Source organism: Scomber japonicus, chromosome 16 (genome assembly GCF_027409825.1).
Source record: "Scomber japonicus isolate fScoJap1 chromosome 16, fScoJap1.pri, whole genome shotgun sequence".
NCBI lineage: Eukaryota > Metazoa > Chordata > Actinopteri > Scombriformes > Scombridae > Scomber > Scomber japonicus.
Genome location: NC_070593.1, coordinates 20469663 through 20487286, shown reverse-complemented (window position 1 = coordinate 20487286; position 17624 = coordinate 20469663). Strand labels below are relative to the sequence as shown.

Genomic DNA, 17624 nt, shown 5'->3' with positions numbered 1-17624 from the left:
TATTATAATTATATTGATTTGTACTGTACTCTGGATCAACATGTTGCCCTGTAAAAACTAATAATAATAATAAGTATCTGTATCTCCATGCAGAGAGATGAGAACAGACTCCTTCTCCAGCATTAACAAAAGATCAAAAGGCTCTGAGTCACCCAACTCCTACCTGGACCAGGAGAGCAGAAGACGCTGCACCATTGCAGATTATGACAAGCTAAATTACGGCTGTCCCATCGAGGCCAATGTGATACAGCCTAGAATGAGGGAGCACAAGTCTTCCCGTGGTCAGTACCTTTTTTATCAGGTGAAAACGAATACATGCCATAATTGTTAAAATAATGAAATTCCTAAAGGTTAAACTCTTGTTTCTAGGTAAGCCCCGACCCCTCTCCATGCCAGCAGATACCTGTGTTGGAGTGGTAGATCCATATGCTAAGCCATGGACACAGGGCAGAAAAGGTATAAATGAGCAGTATTTCATTTCAGTATTCCATGTTATATTTTAAAGGATATGTTCCAGTTTCTCTGGTTTGATTTCAAGCAACACTCGTACATTGAGAGGTGTCGGTTACTATAATTGTTCCTTCTGCTTATACTGGCTGCAAAGAAATCCCTTCTTAAAGCATTTTCAGTGTAAGCGATGGGAGACAATATTCACATTCCTTGTTCTGTGCAAAACGTTCCAAAGTTCATCCAAAACCAATATGAGGCCTCATCAGCCTGAGTTAGATAAATTAAGTCTTTTTAGATCTGTTATAGATCAGAAAGCACACACAGGAAGCACAAAGAGGGAATTGTGTACTGAGCACTGTAACTTTGGAAGGTAGCCACTTGATTTATGTAACTCAGGCTGATGAACCCTCATATTAGCTGAACTTTGAATCCATTTTTGCTTGGTAAGTCTGTGTGTGTAATTGGGAACCTATTATCTTCTAAATGCATGTTTCAAACCAATATGAGTGACAAAGATACAGACAACAAGTGAAGCATAGAAAAAGAAGCAACACATTGCATTTGAGCATTTACTTCTGTTATGAGCATGTATATTAAATAATATTAACAACAATATGGGGTTAGGCAATATGAACAAAAAATGTAACATATCCTCCACCAATAAAGATATAATTACAATAAATAAAAAGGTGCTTCCTTGCCAGTTACATCAATCTATTACATAATAAAGAAGAATGCTACTGCTTTTGATAAACTGACACCTCCTTGTCTGTACTTTAGGTGAGGACCTCCTGTACAGATACCTGAGCAATGAGAGGATCCCCACCATAGCCGAGGAGGTCCCCTCAGTGTCCCCACCCTACAGGCCTGCAGGGGAGCGACATCTCGTCAGAGTGGACCACATCCGGGGCAGCCGCTACTACTCCAACTCAGACCTCCACAACAGTGCCACCATCCCCTACCAGGAGGACATCAAAAAGGCCCCTGTAGCCCCCGTCTCCAAGCGCACAACGGCAGAACGCTCACTACTGGTCAGTTGGATCACGCGGCTTAAGCTATTGACTCACTGATGATGCGCTTCCTGTCCGGGGCTTCCTGTTCCTGTCTTGTGTCCTTCCTCAGTGCCTTTGATATTTAACGTCCAGCTGTTTTTTGGCAGCTTTTGGCTTTCTCACACTCCTCTCTACCCAATCTACATGTTTCCCTGGTGTTACTACTACTACCAACTACTACTCCTCAACCAAACTTGCTTTTGTAGTACTTGCTACATTACATCATCACCCCTTAACACTGCCCACAACCCTCCCCGTCTCTGACTACAAGTCCCATCTCAGCCTCAAGACGATACAGTTTGTTCAGGTTTAGGACACTTTGGCTGTCTACGGACTCCTCTGTACATATTAAGTTATGTCATATTTCAGTTGTGATGCTTTATGGTACCATTATTTAAGTTATCAGAAAACTAAACTTGCCTGATCTTACTTCGGTTATGTTATTTTTGGTTTTATTTGCATAAATAAGTTATAAAAAAATAAACTAAGTGAAACAAACAGCATATTTTGTTAGTGCAATTGTGCTTTTACCATACATGTTACAATTTTCTTTTTCAAATTACACTTTTGTGACCAGTTGCATATATTACCTTCTACCAATGGTTGCCTCTTGTAAGCTATGCATATACTTAAAGTTAAAAAAAAAAGAAAAAAAACAACTAAAGAAACTTTTATAGTCTCTTCATTTGACAATGCTGCATTGGTTGGTTAAAGGATGTTTTTAATCTTGTCACAAGCAAATACTGTATTTGTGCTGGTTTTAAAGCTATGCACTCTACTCAGTCTAAGCTTTTTATATCCTGTGTTTGAGTTTACTCTGCAATTACCCACCTAAAGGGCCTATACATACAGCTGGTTGACAGTAATAACTGGTCTTTTAAAGCCAGTGTTTTGAACCAATCTTTTAGTAAACACAGGTCAAATAGCCTTGTTAGCTCATGCTAAGGAAATACCACTGATCACAAGAGACAGAATGACAGTATTATTTAAAAGATACAGGGAAGACGTGTCTGTTGTTGCTTTATCTGCCTTTTGTAAGTTTTGAATAGCATTTTATTAAAAATTGCAGTTTATTTCAGTGATCTTTTGTATTGTCTTTATTTTACCATTGGTTGTGGAATTACTGCTTAACATGTAACTATAGCATGTGGGATGATATTATTTATTAGAAAATTTATATTGCTTTTTGCTATTTTCTCAATTGTCTCACAATGACATCTTTCATCATGACAATCTCTCAGTCAGGGCAGCTTTAGTCGTGGAGCCAACTGGCTCTCTTAACCTGCTTTGACCTTTCGAGCTAAACCCCACTTCTGTTTTGTAAGCGTGTGGTGAAAGAGGATAGCTAATGTCTAGTTACCTTTTCTCTGTGTGTCTCAGATGGTGATGATTATGTAACTGCTTCCCTCTTTGATGAACTTTGGGGAACCATATGGTCAAAGCAGGTTTTCCCATCAGGGGATCTTACTCATGCACATATGATGCGTTTTAAGCATTTAAAGGTGAGGATAGGATTACTTTGCCTGACAGCTTTTGCCATTTTCATTGATTTTGGAGAAGTATTCACCCTGGAAGGACCTTTCATCTGAGAACTGAAGATCTACAGCAGCTGTTAAGAACAATCCACTACTCTCACCTCCGTTTCTTTCGCCTATGCTTCTTGTGCATGAATCTACTTATTGAGAAGAGCCTCTTTTCTTATCTCCCCTACATTACTTCTTCTCTCTGTCTTGCACTGCCCATGCTTGCCAAGCTATAGTCGCCTGTGGTCCTCACTAATTTGCACTTTCTGAAAACCTGCGGTCTGCCTAAACACTACCTGCACTCTGTTTAACCCACTGCTAAGTTTTGCTAACCGCTAACATGTTATGCCTGCACACATCACAAATGGTTACAAAAGAATGATAATGATGAAATACTGGTAAATTGCGCATGTGGAATAATTTATTGCCTTTTGATTAATCATCACAAACTTTTGGTAATTGATCACAAATATGATGACTGTGTGTTTTGCTATTTCTTTAATTTCACATCTTGGGTGGAGTAAGCCATTTTGCCACAACACTGAATTAAGAATAAATTGATGTTATTATGACATTTTTGTTATTGAGAGATCCAAAGCCACATGCTATGAAATCTGCGCAAGAGAAAATTCTGCAGTTCTACAATTAAAATTCACGATAACTACAAAAAGGTTGTCGGACGTCAACCCAAATTCATCTCAAAATGAGAGCTGATCAACTATAGACCTTCAGAGTGACTTCATGATGAGTCGTTGCCACCATCTCCATCATGCGTTAACACAAGAATCTTTATGTATCACAGGGACCTGACTGGCACTCTAGCAGTGATTTCCTCAACCGGTGAGTGCCCCCTCCACTTCCCTTTCTCTCACACTCACACACACACACACACACACGTACAGTATTATGTAGTCCATAGGTCAGATGAGAAACATAAGAGCAGGGTGGGTCTAATTTTCCTAAAGGGAGTGACAGTCAGCAGGCCGTGGAATCTTTTTAAAACAAGCTGCAGGGTGCAGAGTCAGTGGGTGGGCTGGTTTTATGATAAGAGGTTTTCCATTGACAACCATGCTAGAATTCATACGGGACATAGAGACAGACAGACAAACAGATGGTGAGATACATAGAGTAAAAACAATAGACCAACGAAGCAAGTGTGGCAGCATTTCAATTGCTTAATGGCAGCTTATTGAGTAATCTATGAACTCCATTGATTTTGTGCTGGTGGTAAGTAAGAAATGCAACAACATGGTTAAACTGATCTCCTCCTACACATATTTCTCACAGCATTTTTATTTGCTCTCCTTGGTTTGAGAGTTGGTGGCAGTAGAAATAGTTCTTTCCCTCTTTTAAATGCTAAATTAGATCAGCAGTTATTATTAAATGTGTAGACATTTTTATTGGTTTTTGGAGACACTATCGTCTCTGAGGACCTCCAGTATCCAAAATATTCCAATTTGTCCCACAAACCAATGTGTCCTTCCTTCGCCATCCACCCCCTAGACATCTTCCCGTGCCAGAAAATCTTTAAAAATGTCACAATTATGACAAATCCGGATTCTTCTACACTTCAAACTATAAATACTGCCATCCCACTGCGAAATATGACGACAATGGGCCATTTCTGTGTCTCCATCTCCTCTCTCCGTGGCCCCTGTGTCTCCTCTGGTCTTGGATGCAGGGCCTGAGGAAGTGTGACTCCCCACATTAACACTGTAATCGATGACTAATCATCCTTGCACAATGCCCCCGCCCTCCACAGCAGTTCTATTCTAAGAGCTGCACATAAACGCATCACATCCGGTTTGTTGCACGCTCAATCAAAACACATTAATCACATTTAGAATTTATAGATAGACGCTATAGTAAATCTTGCAGATAAGCAGTTGACTCATCGTTGGTGGGGGTTTATGAACATGTGACATTGATGCAGGCAGTAGAAATTGATTGACACTGGATTTAATCAAGTGTCATCTTAATTTGGCCATGTTAATCCATAGAAATGACAAAGCATAAAATGTGACGGTGCATCAATTTCATTTCCGTGTCACTTATCAAAACCATCAATTTGGTTATAAATGGGGGGCCATTTGAGTGGAAGGGGAGAGCAGACGCATTTGGAGTTGGAACACACCTCCAAATCATCAGTATCTCCTCAGCAAACTAGTAAATTGAAGGAGACAAAGACGTGGAAAATTTATGGATGACAGGAGGAGGAGACCAAAAAAAATGTCAGCAATCAAAAAGACAGGAAAAACGAATCAGAGACAATTTCATACCCTGAAATTGCAGGGTGAGGCCCTGCTGAGGTAAATTGAATATTTTCAGCATTGGGAATACGCTTCTTGTCGACCCATGTTGCTGTGGCTGGTTGCCAAATGTATTATCAGAACCACTGGCACATCCATCAAATGCCAACCCTTAAACAGTCTCCGTGGGATCTGTTTTGTTCAGGCCAAATCAAAGTGAGCTGGATTGGAGCATAGATAAAGATAATGAGTGGTTACGAATAAGCTGGGGAGCAATAAGTATGTGTTGGAAATTTTCATTGAGACACTTACGTCTGATCTTAAGTATGACGGTTAGCTAAAGCTTCTTTAGACAAGACAACTTTACTGAAAAGCCATTGCAGTGCTCTCAAGCGTCTGGTAAATCCTCCCATCTTCTTTGTTCTTACAGGTATAACCAGCCACGTATACGATCCTGGTCCTTTTCTCAAGCAGTAAGTATTTTGTGTCAGTTTGTCTAAACACCATAAGTTTCACTAACTAAAATGCTGTGTATGTTGTCATAAAGTATGTGAGAGCATCTGTGGGAGTGAATGAGTCCGCAGCGCAATGTGAAGAATGCTACCAGCCTCAGTCGTGGCAGGAGGAAGTGTAACTGAGAATGTCAACTACATAGCCATTACATTTTACACACAGATAAGACAACATACTGTACATAGACACTTTCTCTTTATCACAAACAAACCACCAGTATACAAATATGCAGGATGCAAATCATGCTAGTCATGTGAAGGATTAGGCTTCTGAGCAGTGTGAATCAACACTATGAAACTTCCTTTTTAGCCATGCTAGCAGTGTGGCTTTAGGGATAGCAATGTCGGTCTGTCATACTGTAGCCCAAACTGAAATATCTCAACTATTGGACTGATTGCCATGAAACACCCATGATCCCCAGAGGATGAAGCTTACAAGCTTTTGTGATCCCCTCACTTTTTTGCTTTTGAGTGAAATATCTAAACAACTATTGGATTGATTTCCATTAACTTTAGCACATATTTCCATGGTGCCTAAGAAGAAATCCTAAAGACTTTCATGATCCTTTTCACTTTTCCTTATCTGCTGAAATGTCTCAACATCTACTGCTGGTATTCAGTCAATACAGTACAGACAGTTATGCTTCCCAGAGAACAAATCCTAATGACGTTGATGATCCCTTGAATTTTCCTAATGCCACCAACATTTGGGGTTTGAGTGGTCATTTTGGCATTCATATCATGTAAACTAATACGTTTTAATAACGGTGAAGTCAACATTTTTATTTGCCTACAATTTCAGTTTATGATCAAACACCTAGAAAACTCTTGACATTCCAATTAGCCCCAGTTTACTTTGTGTTTAGTGTTAATTAGAAAGTGTTAGCATGCTAACTAAACAAAGACTGAGAAAGTGGTAACAGTCATACCTACTAAAAATGTTCGTACTGTGAGCATTGTCATTGTAAGGATGTAGCATCTAAGTACGGTCTCATAAAACCACTAGCGTGGCTGAGAGGAGACTCAGCCTTGTTCCTCTCAGAATGTGCTACTAGTGGAAATTGATTTAGCATCTATTGGCTGTGGCAGATGTGGACATGGAATGACCACAGGGGCACCACAGGGAATCACCACATACAGACAATATACCACAGTACCATGAGTTACTGTCAGTCCCTCAGTGGCACATACCACTCATGCACCTCCATGGCGGTCAGATGGATAAGGCACATAGTCACTAGTGGCATGTGAGCAAATCACATTTGTACAGATTTATAGTTCAGTGGTGACTTGTTGTTGAACCAAACAAGGAAACCTTGACCCTGCTGTCAGCCTTTATATAGGATAGGAGTGGGAATACAGAGATGAATGCAGGACTTTACTGCTTTTGTTCTTGTCGTTGGCTCTTTTAATTATTTGTGTGTTTACCTGCAGATTCCATCAACATATACATCTGCTGCACACAAAAGATTAATTTCATACCAAATCCTCATTAGCTGTTATTCTACTCAGCATTTAAAGACTATAATGACTAAGTAAGCCCATGCAATTAGATCTAACCTGGAGTTAGTGCCAGGACAACTGGGCAAGAGCTTGCAGGGGGACACCAAACTGAGCAACCACAAATCTGATATCATTTCCAGCCCTGTACCCTTCCCCCCTTACACAGTGAGAGATTCCCCTGTTGAATAATAGCCACTCTGTTTGCCCCTTCTCTCATTTCTCTTCCTCACACATACACATACACTCTGTTTCTGGGTGGGGGGGGGGGGGGCATTAGCTAAGTGCCGTGACAATTCTCAGCATGGATCGTGATGGGAGATTGAGTGCTACAATGGTGTGACCAATGTGCATTCCTGTGAATCCTTCAGGCCTTTGACATGAGTCGCAGGCAGATTACCTCACTTCCACCAAAACACAGCTTCAGCAAAATGCCCCTTTAAATCACCCAAAAGTGGCGTGCTGAGGTTTTTGTTTCCCCCCTCATGAAAGAAATAAGAGAAGTTTGAATTGTATTTAAACAGTTTAATTCAACACATTTAATTGAAATGTTAAAGGTTAAAGCTTCTGGGGTTGCATTGGGGGGTGTTAGAGGTAACACAAGGAAGTTACTTGATATGGATGAGAAATGTAGGGTCACAAATGGGAGGCAAAGAGGAAGCTACAGTGTGAGAATGTGGGAGATATAAAGGGAAGGGAAGGGGTCTTCATAGTCACTTCAAATCACACTTGCCGCAGAATAATAGCAAGTGGAAGAAAGGAAAGGCCCCTGTCTATTTAAGTAGAAATGAAATGGAGACTATAATAACGCAGGACTCAGGAATGCGTCTGCTGGTTTACTGCCATCCCGGCACAGACGGACTAAGGTCAGAATATCCAAGCCTCTGCACAGATACAGCTTGAGCAGGGATGTTATGGCTACAAACCCAGCTCCCCACCAAGACAGTGAAGGGTGTTGATAGTCAGGCCACGGCCTCCCAGAGCCACGAGGGGACTCTGTAACATGAAACACTCATGTATCTCCTTCTTTTTGGCAAACATCAGTGTATTTTGTGAACTTGTCACAGAACAAGAATAGAAATAAACTGCTTTGTAACACTGGTGCTGGCAGTCTTTGCATGTTGCTTTGTGGAAGTTACTCTGTGAATGGCACATGTATTTGAGGACAATAATAGAGGTTGTAGACAATAATTGTAAACCTTTATGATATTTGCTATATCAAGTAGTATCGTATGTCATTTAAACAAACACAGTAAAAAAAAGTGAAAACCCTACCACATGTCCTACCTGAATCTTTTAACTGTAGCCTAGTCGTGAATGTTGGCTTATAATGCTGATACGCAGCGACACCCAGTGGTGCATACATGGTATCTGCGGTATCGCGAGAGAAACCGTCCATTTCGGCTGAATTTAGTGAAGTAAAGTGGGTTTTTTTCTTTTCAATTCACTAATGTCCTCAAATGCATTTAACGACATATGGCGTCACTTCAGTGTGAATGTATTTAAAGTGAGAGGTAACGCCCCTAAAGGTCCTGAATTTACCTGAAACAAGCAGATCCTCTTTGTCTCTTTGTGCGACATGTTCGCCAAAGTTTGGTCAGACTTTGAGCAGAGGTTTCGGACTAAACTGCTTTTATTGAGGTTGTGGTGGCAGGTATAGTATTTATTTAATAATTAAAGTTGTCTGAAACCAATTAACTTCTCCACAGTTTACAGTTTGGACTTGCTGTCTTTTGTCATGAAGTCTGGCCAGATTGCAGTATATTTATAAGGGTTAGAAAAGAAGACATTGATTCAAAATGTGACTCTTTAAATTATAGTATTGGTATTTTGTAGAAATATGTTGTGTAAATGTGTTTTAGGTTTGTAAAAAGTGTAAGGTTGTGAAACACATTGATGGTTACTTGTGATTTTTGCTGTGTGCAGTGGTATTTCTTTGTCTGCTGATTTAAATAGACTTCAAGCCTTATTTCACGTTTTATATGAAGCCGTTATTAGGCCCAAAATGTACCATTGACAACAACATTGTTATGTTATAGAGTTACACTGATTGTGTCTTTGAAGATGTTAAAAAAGGGGGGAAACAGAAGCAGATAATTGGTATGTGTGGTATGTGGTTGGCAGATTGAGCTGCCACTCAGCTGAAGTGACTGAAACCAGGACAATATAGATTCATTCATCTCTTGTTACTGCTCACTACAATCACAGAATGTGTTTAAATCATGACTTCAGCATCAGCTTATTCATTTGTTCATGGTGGATCTGAGAACTAAAATTACATTCAACCTTTTACATTGCGAAAAAGATTACAGGAAGTTGCTCTTACTAAGCTGTCACACACTCATTGTCAAGCATGTACTGTGGTTTATGTGGTGATCATCATTGCTCCCACTGTAAGCCAGTTAACTCAAACAGCCGGAAAATGAGATATGATGCATGTGTGTTGTGCAACACACACACACACGCGCACACAGACACACACGCGCACACAGTTTTGGGTTAGATAACAGTTGTTTCAGATGCTTTGCTGTCATTGTGAGCGACTTCGGAGTCACAAAGGACACTGATACTTTAGGTGATTGCGCTCAAAGTGAATCAAAAGTTTTAGACTACGAGGTAGGGGTCTGCTTCGCTTCTTTTATTGCTCTTGCTGGGGATGTTTGTAGGTTGAGGTTGTGGTCGGTGAGTGAATGTGAACTGCAGCTGGATTACAGGGGACCCTGAAACCCACCGCCACCTGCGCTTTCACACTCTCTGACCTCAAGGCAGTTTTTTTCTAATAGGTAATTAAGATTCTCAATCTTGTGAAATCGTGACCAGATCTTTGCTTTATTGTAGCCCAAACGGCTTTTTAATTGTGTCAAGTACATGTTTTGTATTGTGTGTTTGTTGTCTAATCTGTCTATCTTTCTCAGGCAGCTTTGTCACTTCGAGAATAAGGAACTAATTCTGAGGAAGTTGGTCAACAATGGCAGCTAGAATTTCTCAATATCTTTCACATCACTGTTCATTTATGTTGATGAACTGTAGAAAATGTTTCACTTGGAGCTTGCCTTTGCTTGAAAAAAAGCAACAATTTTTTGAGGTGTTATGTTGTATTGTGAGCCTTTCAGACTTTGTGTCTTATGCGGAATGAAACTGCTGACAGTAAGCTTTGTGACACTAGAACTGTAAGTCTGTTCATGAGCAGTAACTAATATTATTTTTTGTGACTTCATAGGACAAATTCTTATTTTTGGCTCACTTTCAAATTGCTTTGGTCCACTCTGCAAAAAGAGACACCTTGACAAACAAATTCTTTGGTATCTGTCCATGACGTCACTTCCTCTTGCCACGCTGAAATGAAGAGATTACTCATTTTCTGCCCATGTTTCTGTGGGGTGTAATATTGTCAACCCACACGCATCTCGATAAGTTGTGTCCTTTTGTTTCCTTCAACAGGCTGCGTTCCCCATATCTGTGCCCCCTTCTATGGCTGCTGATGACTACAACCCTGTAAGTTCTCATTTTTGTGTGTGTTTTACCATGACTTTCTGCTTTCTACTAATTAACCAGAAGCTCTTCCCCAGCTCTCGTTTTAGTGATCGTGTTACTTCTGCTTCTCCTATTTTATGTTGACAACGCCAAACATTTATAGTATCAGGCAGGGTTTACATACAACCAGATGGATTGCTGGCTACCATTTAGTTAAGTTATTTGTTTTGTCACGAGGAAGTAAAAAGAGTTGAGAGCAAAAGAAACCAAAGAACAAAGAGAGACAAAGCACAAGACAGAAAAGCAAGTCACAGATGAGGATGTTGGAGAGGGGTTGCGTACGTGTGTGTGTGTGTGTGTGTCTGTGTGTGTGTAGAAATAGAACAGCAGGGAGAAAATGCATGTGACACTTGGTGCTAGAAACAGGATGTTCCAGACAGCCTCTTCTTCTCAGCTGTGGGGTCTAAGATTGTTATTGTGCTCCTCTCTCCTCCTGCCTCTGCCTCTCTGACCTCACGTTCTCCTCCACTCTGTCATCCAAAGGTCTCCCTCCGACACAAATCCAAGAAGAAGAGTCGAGGAGGTAAGTTGTCACCCTTTGATCACTTTGTCACTGTGTAAGCACTCAACTGTAATTTGGACCCACTGTGGGCGTGTGTCAAGTGGCAGCACAATTAGTGTGTACAGAGAGCTTTTAGACAATGCTTAGTTACTTTCACTTCACTTCACTTCAGTTTTAGCTCCTCGCAGCAGTGTCTTGGATTCTTCAGAGAAGCAAAGTTCAGATTTTTCATGTTGATATTTTATTGCTGGCTGATTCATAACAAGAACAGGTAGGCAGAATGTAGCATGGGGCAAAACAGTTCTTGGATGCTGTGCAGGTTTTCTCAGTGTTATTTTTAGGGTTGATTTGGTTTTTAATTGTATCGACCTATTTAGACTCAAAATGGAAGTCTTTTGGCTTTCACAGGTTTTTTTGACTGTGCAACTTGACTGACTTCTTGTTTCCTCTAATGCACTAATGCTGCACTTGTCTTTTCTGTGCCTTCGCTTCTCTGTGGACATGGGGGGGTTAAGTCTCAGTGCATTAAATGTACACGTTCTTTGCGCACAGGCAATGGCACGATGAGTAGAAGACGAGTCTCGGTCAAAGAGCTGGGTCAGCCAGACCACCAGGGCTGGCTGTACAGGAAGAAAGAGAGTAAAGGCTTCTTGGGGATCAAATGGAAGAAGTACTGGTTCGCGCTGAAGAAGACTTCACTCTACTGGTACGCAAACCAGCTGGTGAGTATCAGTTTTCATCAGGAGATTCACTTATGACATACACATGTTCAACCAGCGTTTGGGGCATGTGTGATGGTTGTCACAAGCCATCACATTTCAGAGAATCCTGCTGCAGTTCTTCAAACCCATAATTACACAAAATGAATACCATATAAATTGAAGTTTCTGTTTCATATCCCCCACTCTCTCTCTCTCTCTCTCTCTGTCATACCATCTCACATTCAAATCTGCTTTCCTAGTATTAGCACGTTATACAAACCATATTGCATGTAGGAATATAAACAAGTTACTACAAAGTATATTACAATGAGGCTAAACAAACCAAACATTGAATAATTTTAAAAAACAGTATGTGTGATGAGATCTAATGTAAGAATTGAATGTAATGGTGAGAAATAGAGACAAAAGTAAATGCTTGTTGACCCATTCATAGAAACTGACTGAGACAGGTTTCTCTGTGTCATAACTCCCTTCTGTTGAGTGATTGATGTAGCTTGCTGTTATACTTACTGTTGGAAAAAGTAATTGCAATGAAAGTAAGTAGGCTAAAAACATGTTGTCTTTTTTGCTGAATGTGGCACAAATACATACATATAAAATCTCTTTTGAAGTGCTGCAGTGATTCGCGTGCCACATTCAGCAAAAAGACAAAACGTTTTTAGACCACTTCCTTTCATTCACTCCTTATATAATTCAAGTTGTAGTACTTCCTGAGAAAGCAATGACTAAATGCAATGTAATTTTTTTTAAAAACACATTTTACACTTGAGACGCAGATGCGGTATGAGGCACCAGGGGCTGCAAGCTTGTCAATGACTCATACTTGATTCTGCCACAGCTGTCTCCCTGCCAGCCTGTCATTGCAGGAACCGCTAAGCAGTGTAACTCTGTTTCCTGTATCTGATTGTGTCACTAATAGCTCTTTATACACACATACGTAACTGACTGACATGTTTGATTTACTGGCAATATGAATTCAGTGAGTTTACCCAGTATTTACTGTGTGTCACCATAACATGGCTGGAGAAAATAGAAGAAGTAGCCAGCTGCAATGAAAAGGCAGGTGTCGTTGTCAGGAAGTGGTTTGAAATCATTTTAACGCTCACTGTTGTTCAATCTTGCTTTGTTGCAGGCGGAAAAAGCAGAGGGCTACATTGACCTCACCAACTTCATGATCGACAGAGCCATAGAGTGCAAGAAGAAACAGTAAGCTCATAATTATTATATACACTGTTTCTGGTTTATCTCAATCAGATAGCTTGTATAAGCCACCCAGTGGTTTCAATTAAATAGGTACCTAAATCTGTCTATATATGACTTTAATGACATAGAAAGTGTTGCCATGCTCAATGATAGGAACTGCTGCAATCCCGTCATAACTGCTCTCCATTTATTTTTCCTTATCCAGTGCATTCAAAGCCTGCCACCCACAAGTCATGATGTTTTATTTTGCTGCTGAGAGCCATGAGGAGATGAACTTGTAAGTCACATGAAACACAACAGTCGGTGTATATACAGTATTTCTCTCAGGGTGTTTTTGGAAACACCTTATGTGGTTAGAAATGTTGAGTTGAATATTTCCCTTTTTTTCAGATGGTTGAATAAGCTTGGGCTGGCCTCCATTCAGTATGAGCCGGCAGAACGAAACACTGCAGCCGGTGAGTTTATGTCCGTTGGGAAAAGGGAGGGTCTGTTTGCTTATGGCTTCAGAGACCTAGGTGCTGATTTATAGTTTGTGTACATATGGCAAGTTTTCACATATTGAGTCTCAAATTACCACCACTGAAGTACACATTCTATGTATTCCTTCTACTCTTGATATCATCTTATGGTAATTAATATCATCAAGTGGGTTCTATTTTCCATCTTTTACACACTTTGGTGTTTTAATGTTCATTTCTTGTCTTTTTTCTATGTGAAGCACTTGGTGCATGTAAATTATTTTGTTATAAAGCTGCATTATTTTGTATGAAAGGTGCCACACAAATTAAGTTATTAGCACCCATGACAGCATATTCTGGCTACCTGTCACTTTTATTGAAAGAAAAACTTCTGCTTCCAAGATGTCACCTTGCTTTTAGCTTGACCTAAATGCTTTTGGAACGTTGTTCACTCATTTTAGAAAAGATTTTATGAATTTTTCCAGCCTGGAGCATCATATACAAGTGAATGTAACATAAACATCAATACATTTGATCTAAAAACATGTATCACTTAACAACATTTCTGATTTTTTTTGGGTTATTTAAGAGCCAAAGTTGGATTCTGTATGTGTCATGAATTTTGACTTTTTATACATGTATGTTCAGAGTGTTATAGTGAAGCCAGCGACCATGAAGAAGCTGAAAGCACAGAGATCCCACCTCCGCCCTACTCTGAACAGACCCTGCAGGGCTCCGTGGTTGCATCTGGTCCACCTGGTAGCACCCATCAGGTCAGTCATGTTCCTGGTTACAATGAGTCAACATTGGTTACAACTATGTAGGAGGCTGCCTTTCTCTGAATATTGTAGGTACTAAATGATTATGTTAATGTGTTACTTTCCGTCTAGCTGGAATTACCACAATATTGCACCTGACTGAAGTTTTTGTCTTTCAGGGCACCCTTCCTCCACCATACTCCTCCACAGTCCCCAGTGAAGCTAATGGCTCACTATCTTCGCCTGTCAGTACAATGACGTCGCAGAGCTCGGCCTCCTCGCTCACCAAGCACCGGCAGTCTTGGTTGGATCTGGTCTCCCAGGCATCTCCTCCCACCGGGGAAACAGCAGTGGTGTGCTCAGTCCAGGTACACACACATCAACCTCCGCCAGAGGAGGTGGAAGAGGAGGTGTTGGCAATCTCAGCTCCCCAGGACTCTCAAGAAATGGGGTCTAATGAAGAAAGCCCAGCTGCGGAGGGGGAGGCACAGAGGAATGTTTCAGGTGCTGAAGATGAAGGTGAGACTTCATTTTACCCAATTAGTTGAGTTTTAAGGAACCTTCATGTTTACAAACTGACTGTTGTATCATTCAACTTTTGGGATTGCATTCGGTAAACTAAGTGAGTTAGTTCAAGTTTGAGCACAGTTTCACTTTGAGTAAAGATGTCTGTAGTCTGTAGCATTTCCAGTTGAAAGAAAACATGCAAGTCAAGATTTCCTGTTTGTCACATCTCACAAAAACAGGGCTCCGAAATACAGAACTTAAGACTATTTCGAGTTCATTTTTATTTTTTCAATCAATTCATTAATTGTTTAGACTAATTTGCCAATTGTGAGTTCCTAGAAGCCAATGTGAACTGTCAAATCCTCAAATATAGGGAGCTTAAATATAAGTAGGTTATCAACATTGTTGTTGATTCACTTTCTGTCATTGATTAATTGAATTTTTTCAGTAATATTTTGAAGAAAGACATTAGTCTGTGTCTCTTTTTATGATTTGAGAACCTTTCAGACCTGCAGTGTGCAGTGCAATCTTTGTAAAACCTTAAGGAAGAACGCATGTGGTGATAATACAATATACCTTATTGCAGGGTATCACGGGAACAGCTCAGATGAGATGGAGAAGCTGTATATCCATCTGAAAGAGGCCAGCCTCTCACCAATAGGAGACCGTAAACCATCCACAAAAAGGGAATTCAGGGCCTCCTTTGTAAAACGCTGTAAAAACCAGACTGTCAATGATAAGCTGCACCATATCAGGACACTCAACAGCACATTGAAGGTACTTTTTTCTGTTTTTATGAAGTCTCTTTTTCACTACCTTCATTTAAAAACAAGGATTTCTATTCTGTAGTACAAATTCACAGCAAAAAAAAGCATTTTGTGTCATTGTTTAATATGCCCCTCCCTCCCTCTTTTTTTTTTGCTCTTTGCCTTTCTCACCCAGTCAAAAGAGGCTGACCTGCAGGCAATAGAGCAGGTGCTGTCGGACCCGGGGCTTACCTCACTCAAGTTCAGAGAATGGAAGGAGGCCAATGTGCCCTTGGTGCACGAGATCTGTGTCAAAAGTGGCCAGCAGGTGGCATCAGAGGCCACAAAACCTGCAGCATCAGAGGCTACAAAACCTGCAGCATCAGTCATTGCTGCTCCAGTGGTCGAGACCAGTTTATAAAGACTCCTTGTGAATGATTTTACTGTGTTCACATTCAAACTTCACATTCAAACTTTAAATACACACAAACACTGCTGTCAACTTTTATTGCAACTACTGTGCCATATTAGTGGACATAAAGTGCTATTCAACAAGTAAATGGATCTATGAAGAAGAGTTTTTTTTAATTCCTAAATGGAATCAGTGCAGACATATGATTGACAGGTCACATTAAAATGTGAAATGTGTCTTAGTATTACTTTTACGGTTTGATTTGTAAGATTAGCACATTTTGCAAATGACTGTTTTATGTTGTAATTCTGTGAGCTTGTGTATAATTTGTTTTAATATTCAGAATGGTGGAGTATGTGTGTAACTTTTTTTGCATGGAAACACTTCTTTTTACAGTATGTTTTATGTTTTTATTTGATCATTAGAGAACAAGTTTTTACCTGTTTTGAATGTCTTATTGGTGCCATGCACCATCACCTTCTGTTACACATGTTTTACAGCATCTGTTGTGAGTCATTGGTGTGTATTGTTCAGGCAAGGAATGACATGGTCATATTTATCATGCAGACTTTTCCTGAATGAAAACTGCAGCTTACATTAACAGAGTAAATGTGCATCATAAATCATGTCAGACTTTCTTCTTAAAAGTAAAAGAAGGTTTTTGATGGGTTGAAGTAACATTACAAATCATTTTTACTGCAGTGTAAGACATTTTGATATGGCCATTTTGAAAACTGTTCTACTATATCAAGTTATCACCTCATTTTGAGTATGAAAGGCTGTTTTCTTCTCAAAAACAATTTTCAAATGAATTCCAACCCAAATGCAAAATGATGTGCAGTTTTTTTTAGTATAAACATCGACAGTAACAAACAACGTACCATAGTCAGCAATAGAAATAAATACTTAATCACTAACTAATATAGACTTAAATGGTTTACACAGTACATTGGAACTAAGGCAGGATGTAGAAGCACAGGATGTATAATGGACAATTCTCAGGAAAAGAAACTTGGATATTGTTCCTTAAGTCCCCCTGAATTTTACCAAGAAGCCCCGCAGACCCAAACACTGTAGTTACACATCAACAGATGATCAAGGGCATCCACCTACAGAAATCGGGCATTATGTGACAGAGAGCTACAAGTTTAAGAAGCTCAGGCCAAGCAGAGGCCACTGACTGGCAGGGCCCAAACAAGCTACAGGCACAAAGATGTGTTTTTCTTTTGTTTTTTGTTTTTTTTCTAAACAACGTTGTGCTTGTTAAAACATTAACTATGTAAATAGTTGTATATGAATGTGAGATGTAAAAATTGTGGTTGGAAAGTCAGTGTGCTTGTTTGTAAACAGGGAAATAAAGTATTATCTTGAGACTGAATATTTTCCCTCAGTATTTAGATTGTGCGATATGATTCATACAGTACTTGAACACAGAAAAAGCAGAGACCCTCTGAGCCAAGATTAATAAGTTATATTAGAAAATGGTAAAAGAGAGA

At 39.9% G+C, this 17624-nt stretch overlaps 2 protein-coding genes across 3 annotated transcripts in view; both read left to right on the top strand.

The window, feature by feature from the left end:
* LOC128375715 (connector enhancer of kinase suppressor of ras 3-like) overlaps positions 1-1725 on the top strand; it is a 31865-nt gene extending 30140 nt beyond the window's left edge. The window contains exons 11-13 of the mRNA XM_053336123.1: positions 94-281; positions 370-456; positions 1231-1725. Coding sequence (XP_053192098.1) covers positions 94-281; positions 370-456; positions 1231-1520 — 565 coding nt within the window. The 3' untranslated portion in view covers positions 1521-1725. The remainder of the gene's footprint in view (positions 1-93; positions 282-369; positions 457-1230) is intronic.
* A 7190-nt stretch (positions 1726-8915) lies between these two features.
* Positions 8916-17400, top strand: ipcef1 (interaction protein for cytohesin exchange factors 1). 2 transcript variants are annotated; one of them, XM_053336125.1, is made up of 11 exons: positions 8916-8940; positions 10728-10781; positions 11304-11343; positions 11875-12044; positions 13177-13250; positions 13453-13524; positions 13638-13702; positions 14354-14478; positions 14643-14982; positions 15557-15747; positions 15913-17400. In XM_053336125.1, the coding sequence occupies exons 2-11, from the start codon at positions 10758-10760 to the stop codon at positions 16135-16137; spliced, it is 1326 nt and encodes a 441-aa protein (XP_053192100.1). In that variant the 5' UTR covers positions 8916-8940; positions 10728-10757; the 3' UTR covers positions 16138-17400. The 2 variants fall into 2 exon arrangements, with proteins under 2 accessions (XP_053192100.1, XP_053192101.1); XM_053336126.1 differs by lacking the exon at positions 8916-8940 and adding an exon at positions 9815-9902.
* The last annotated feature ends 224 nt before the right edge of the window (positions 17401-17624 follow it).

Excerpts from the sequence above, each read along its gene's own strand:
- ipcef1 (XM_053336125.1), top strand. The coding sequence starts at position 10,758 with ATGGCTGCTGATGACTACAACCCT. Across the intron at positions 11,344-11,874 it reads CAAGAAGAAGAGTCGAGGAG|GCAATGGCACGATGAGTAGA; the intron begins GTAAGTTGTCAC and ends CTTTGCGCACAG. Across the intron at positions 14,479-14,642 it reads CACCTGGTAGCACCCATCAG|GGCACCCTTCCTCCACCATA; the intron begins GTCAGTCATGTT and ends TTTGTCTTTCAG.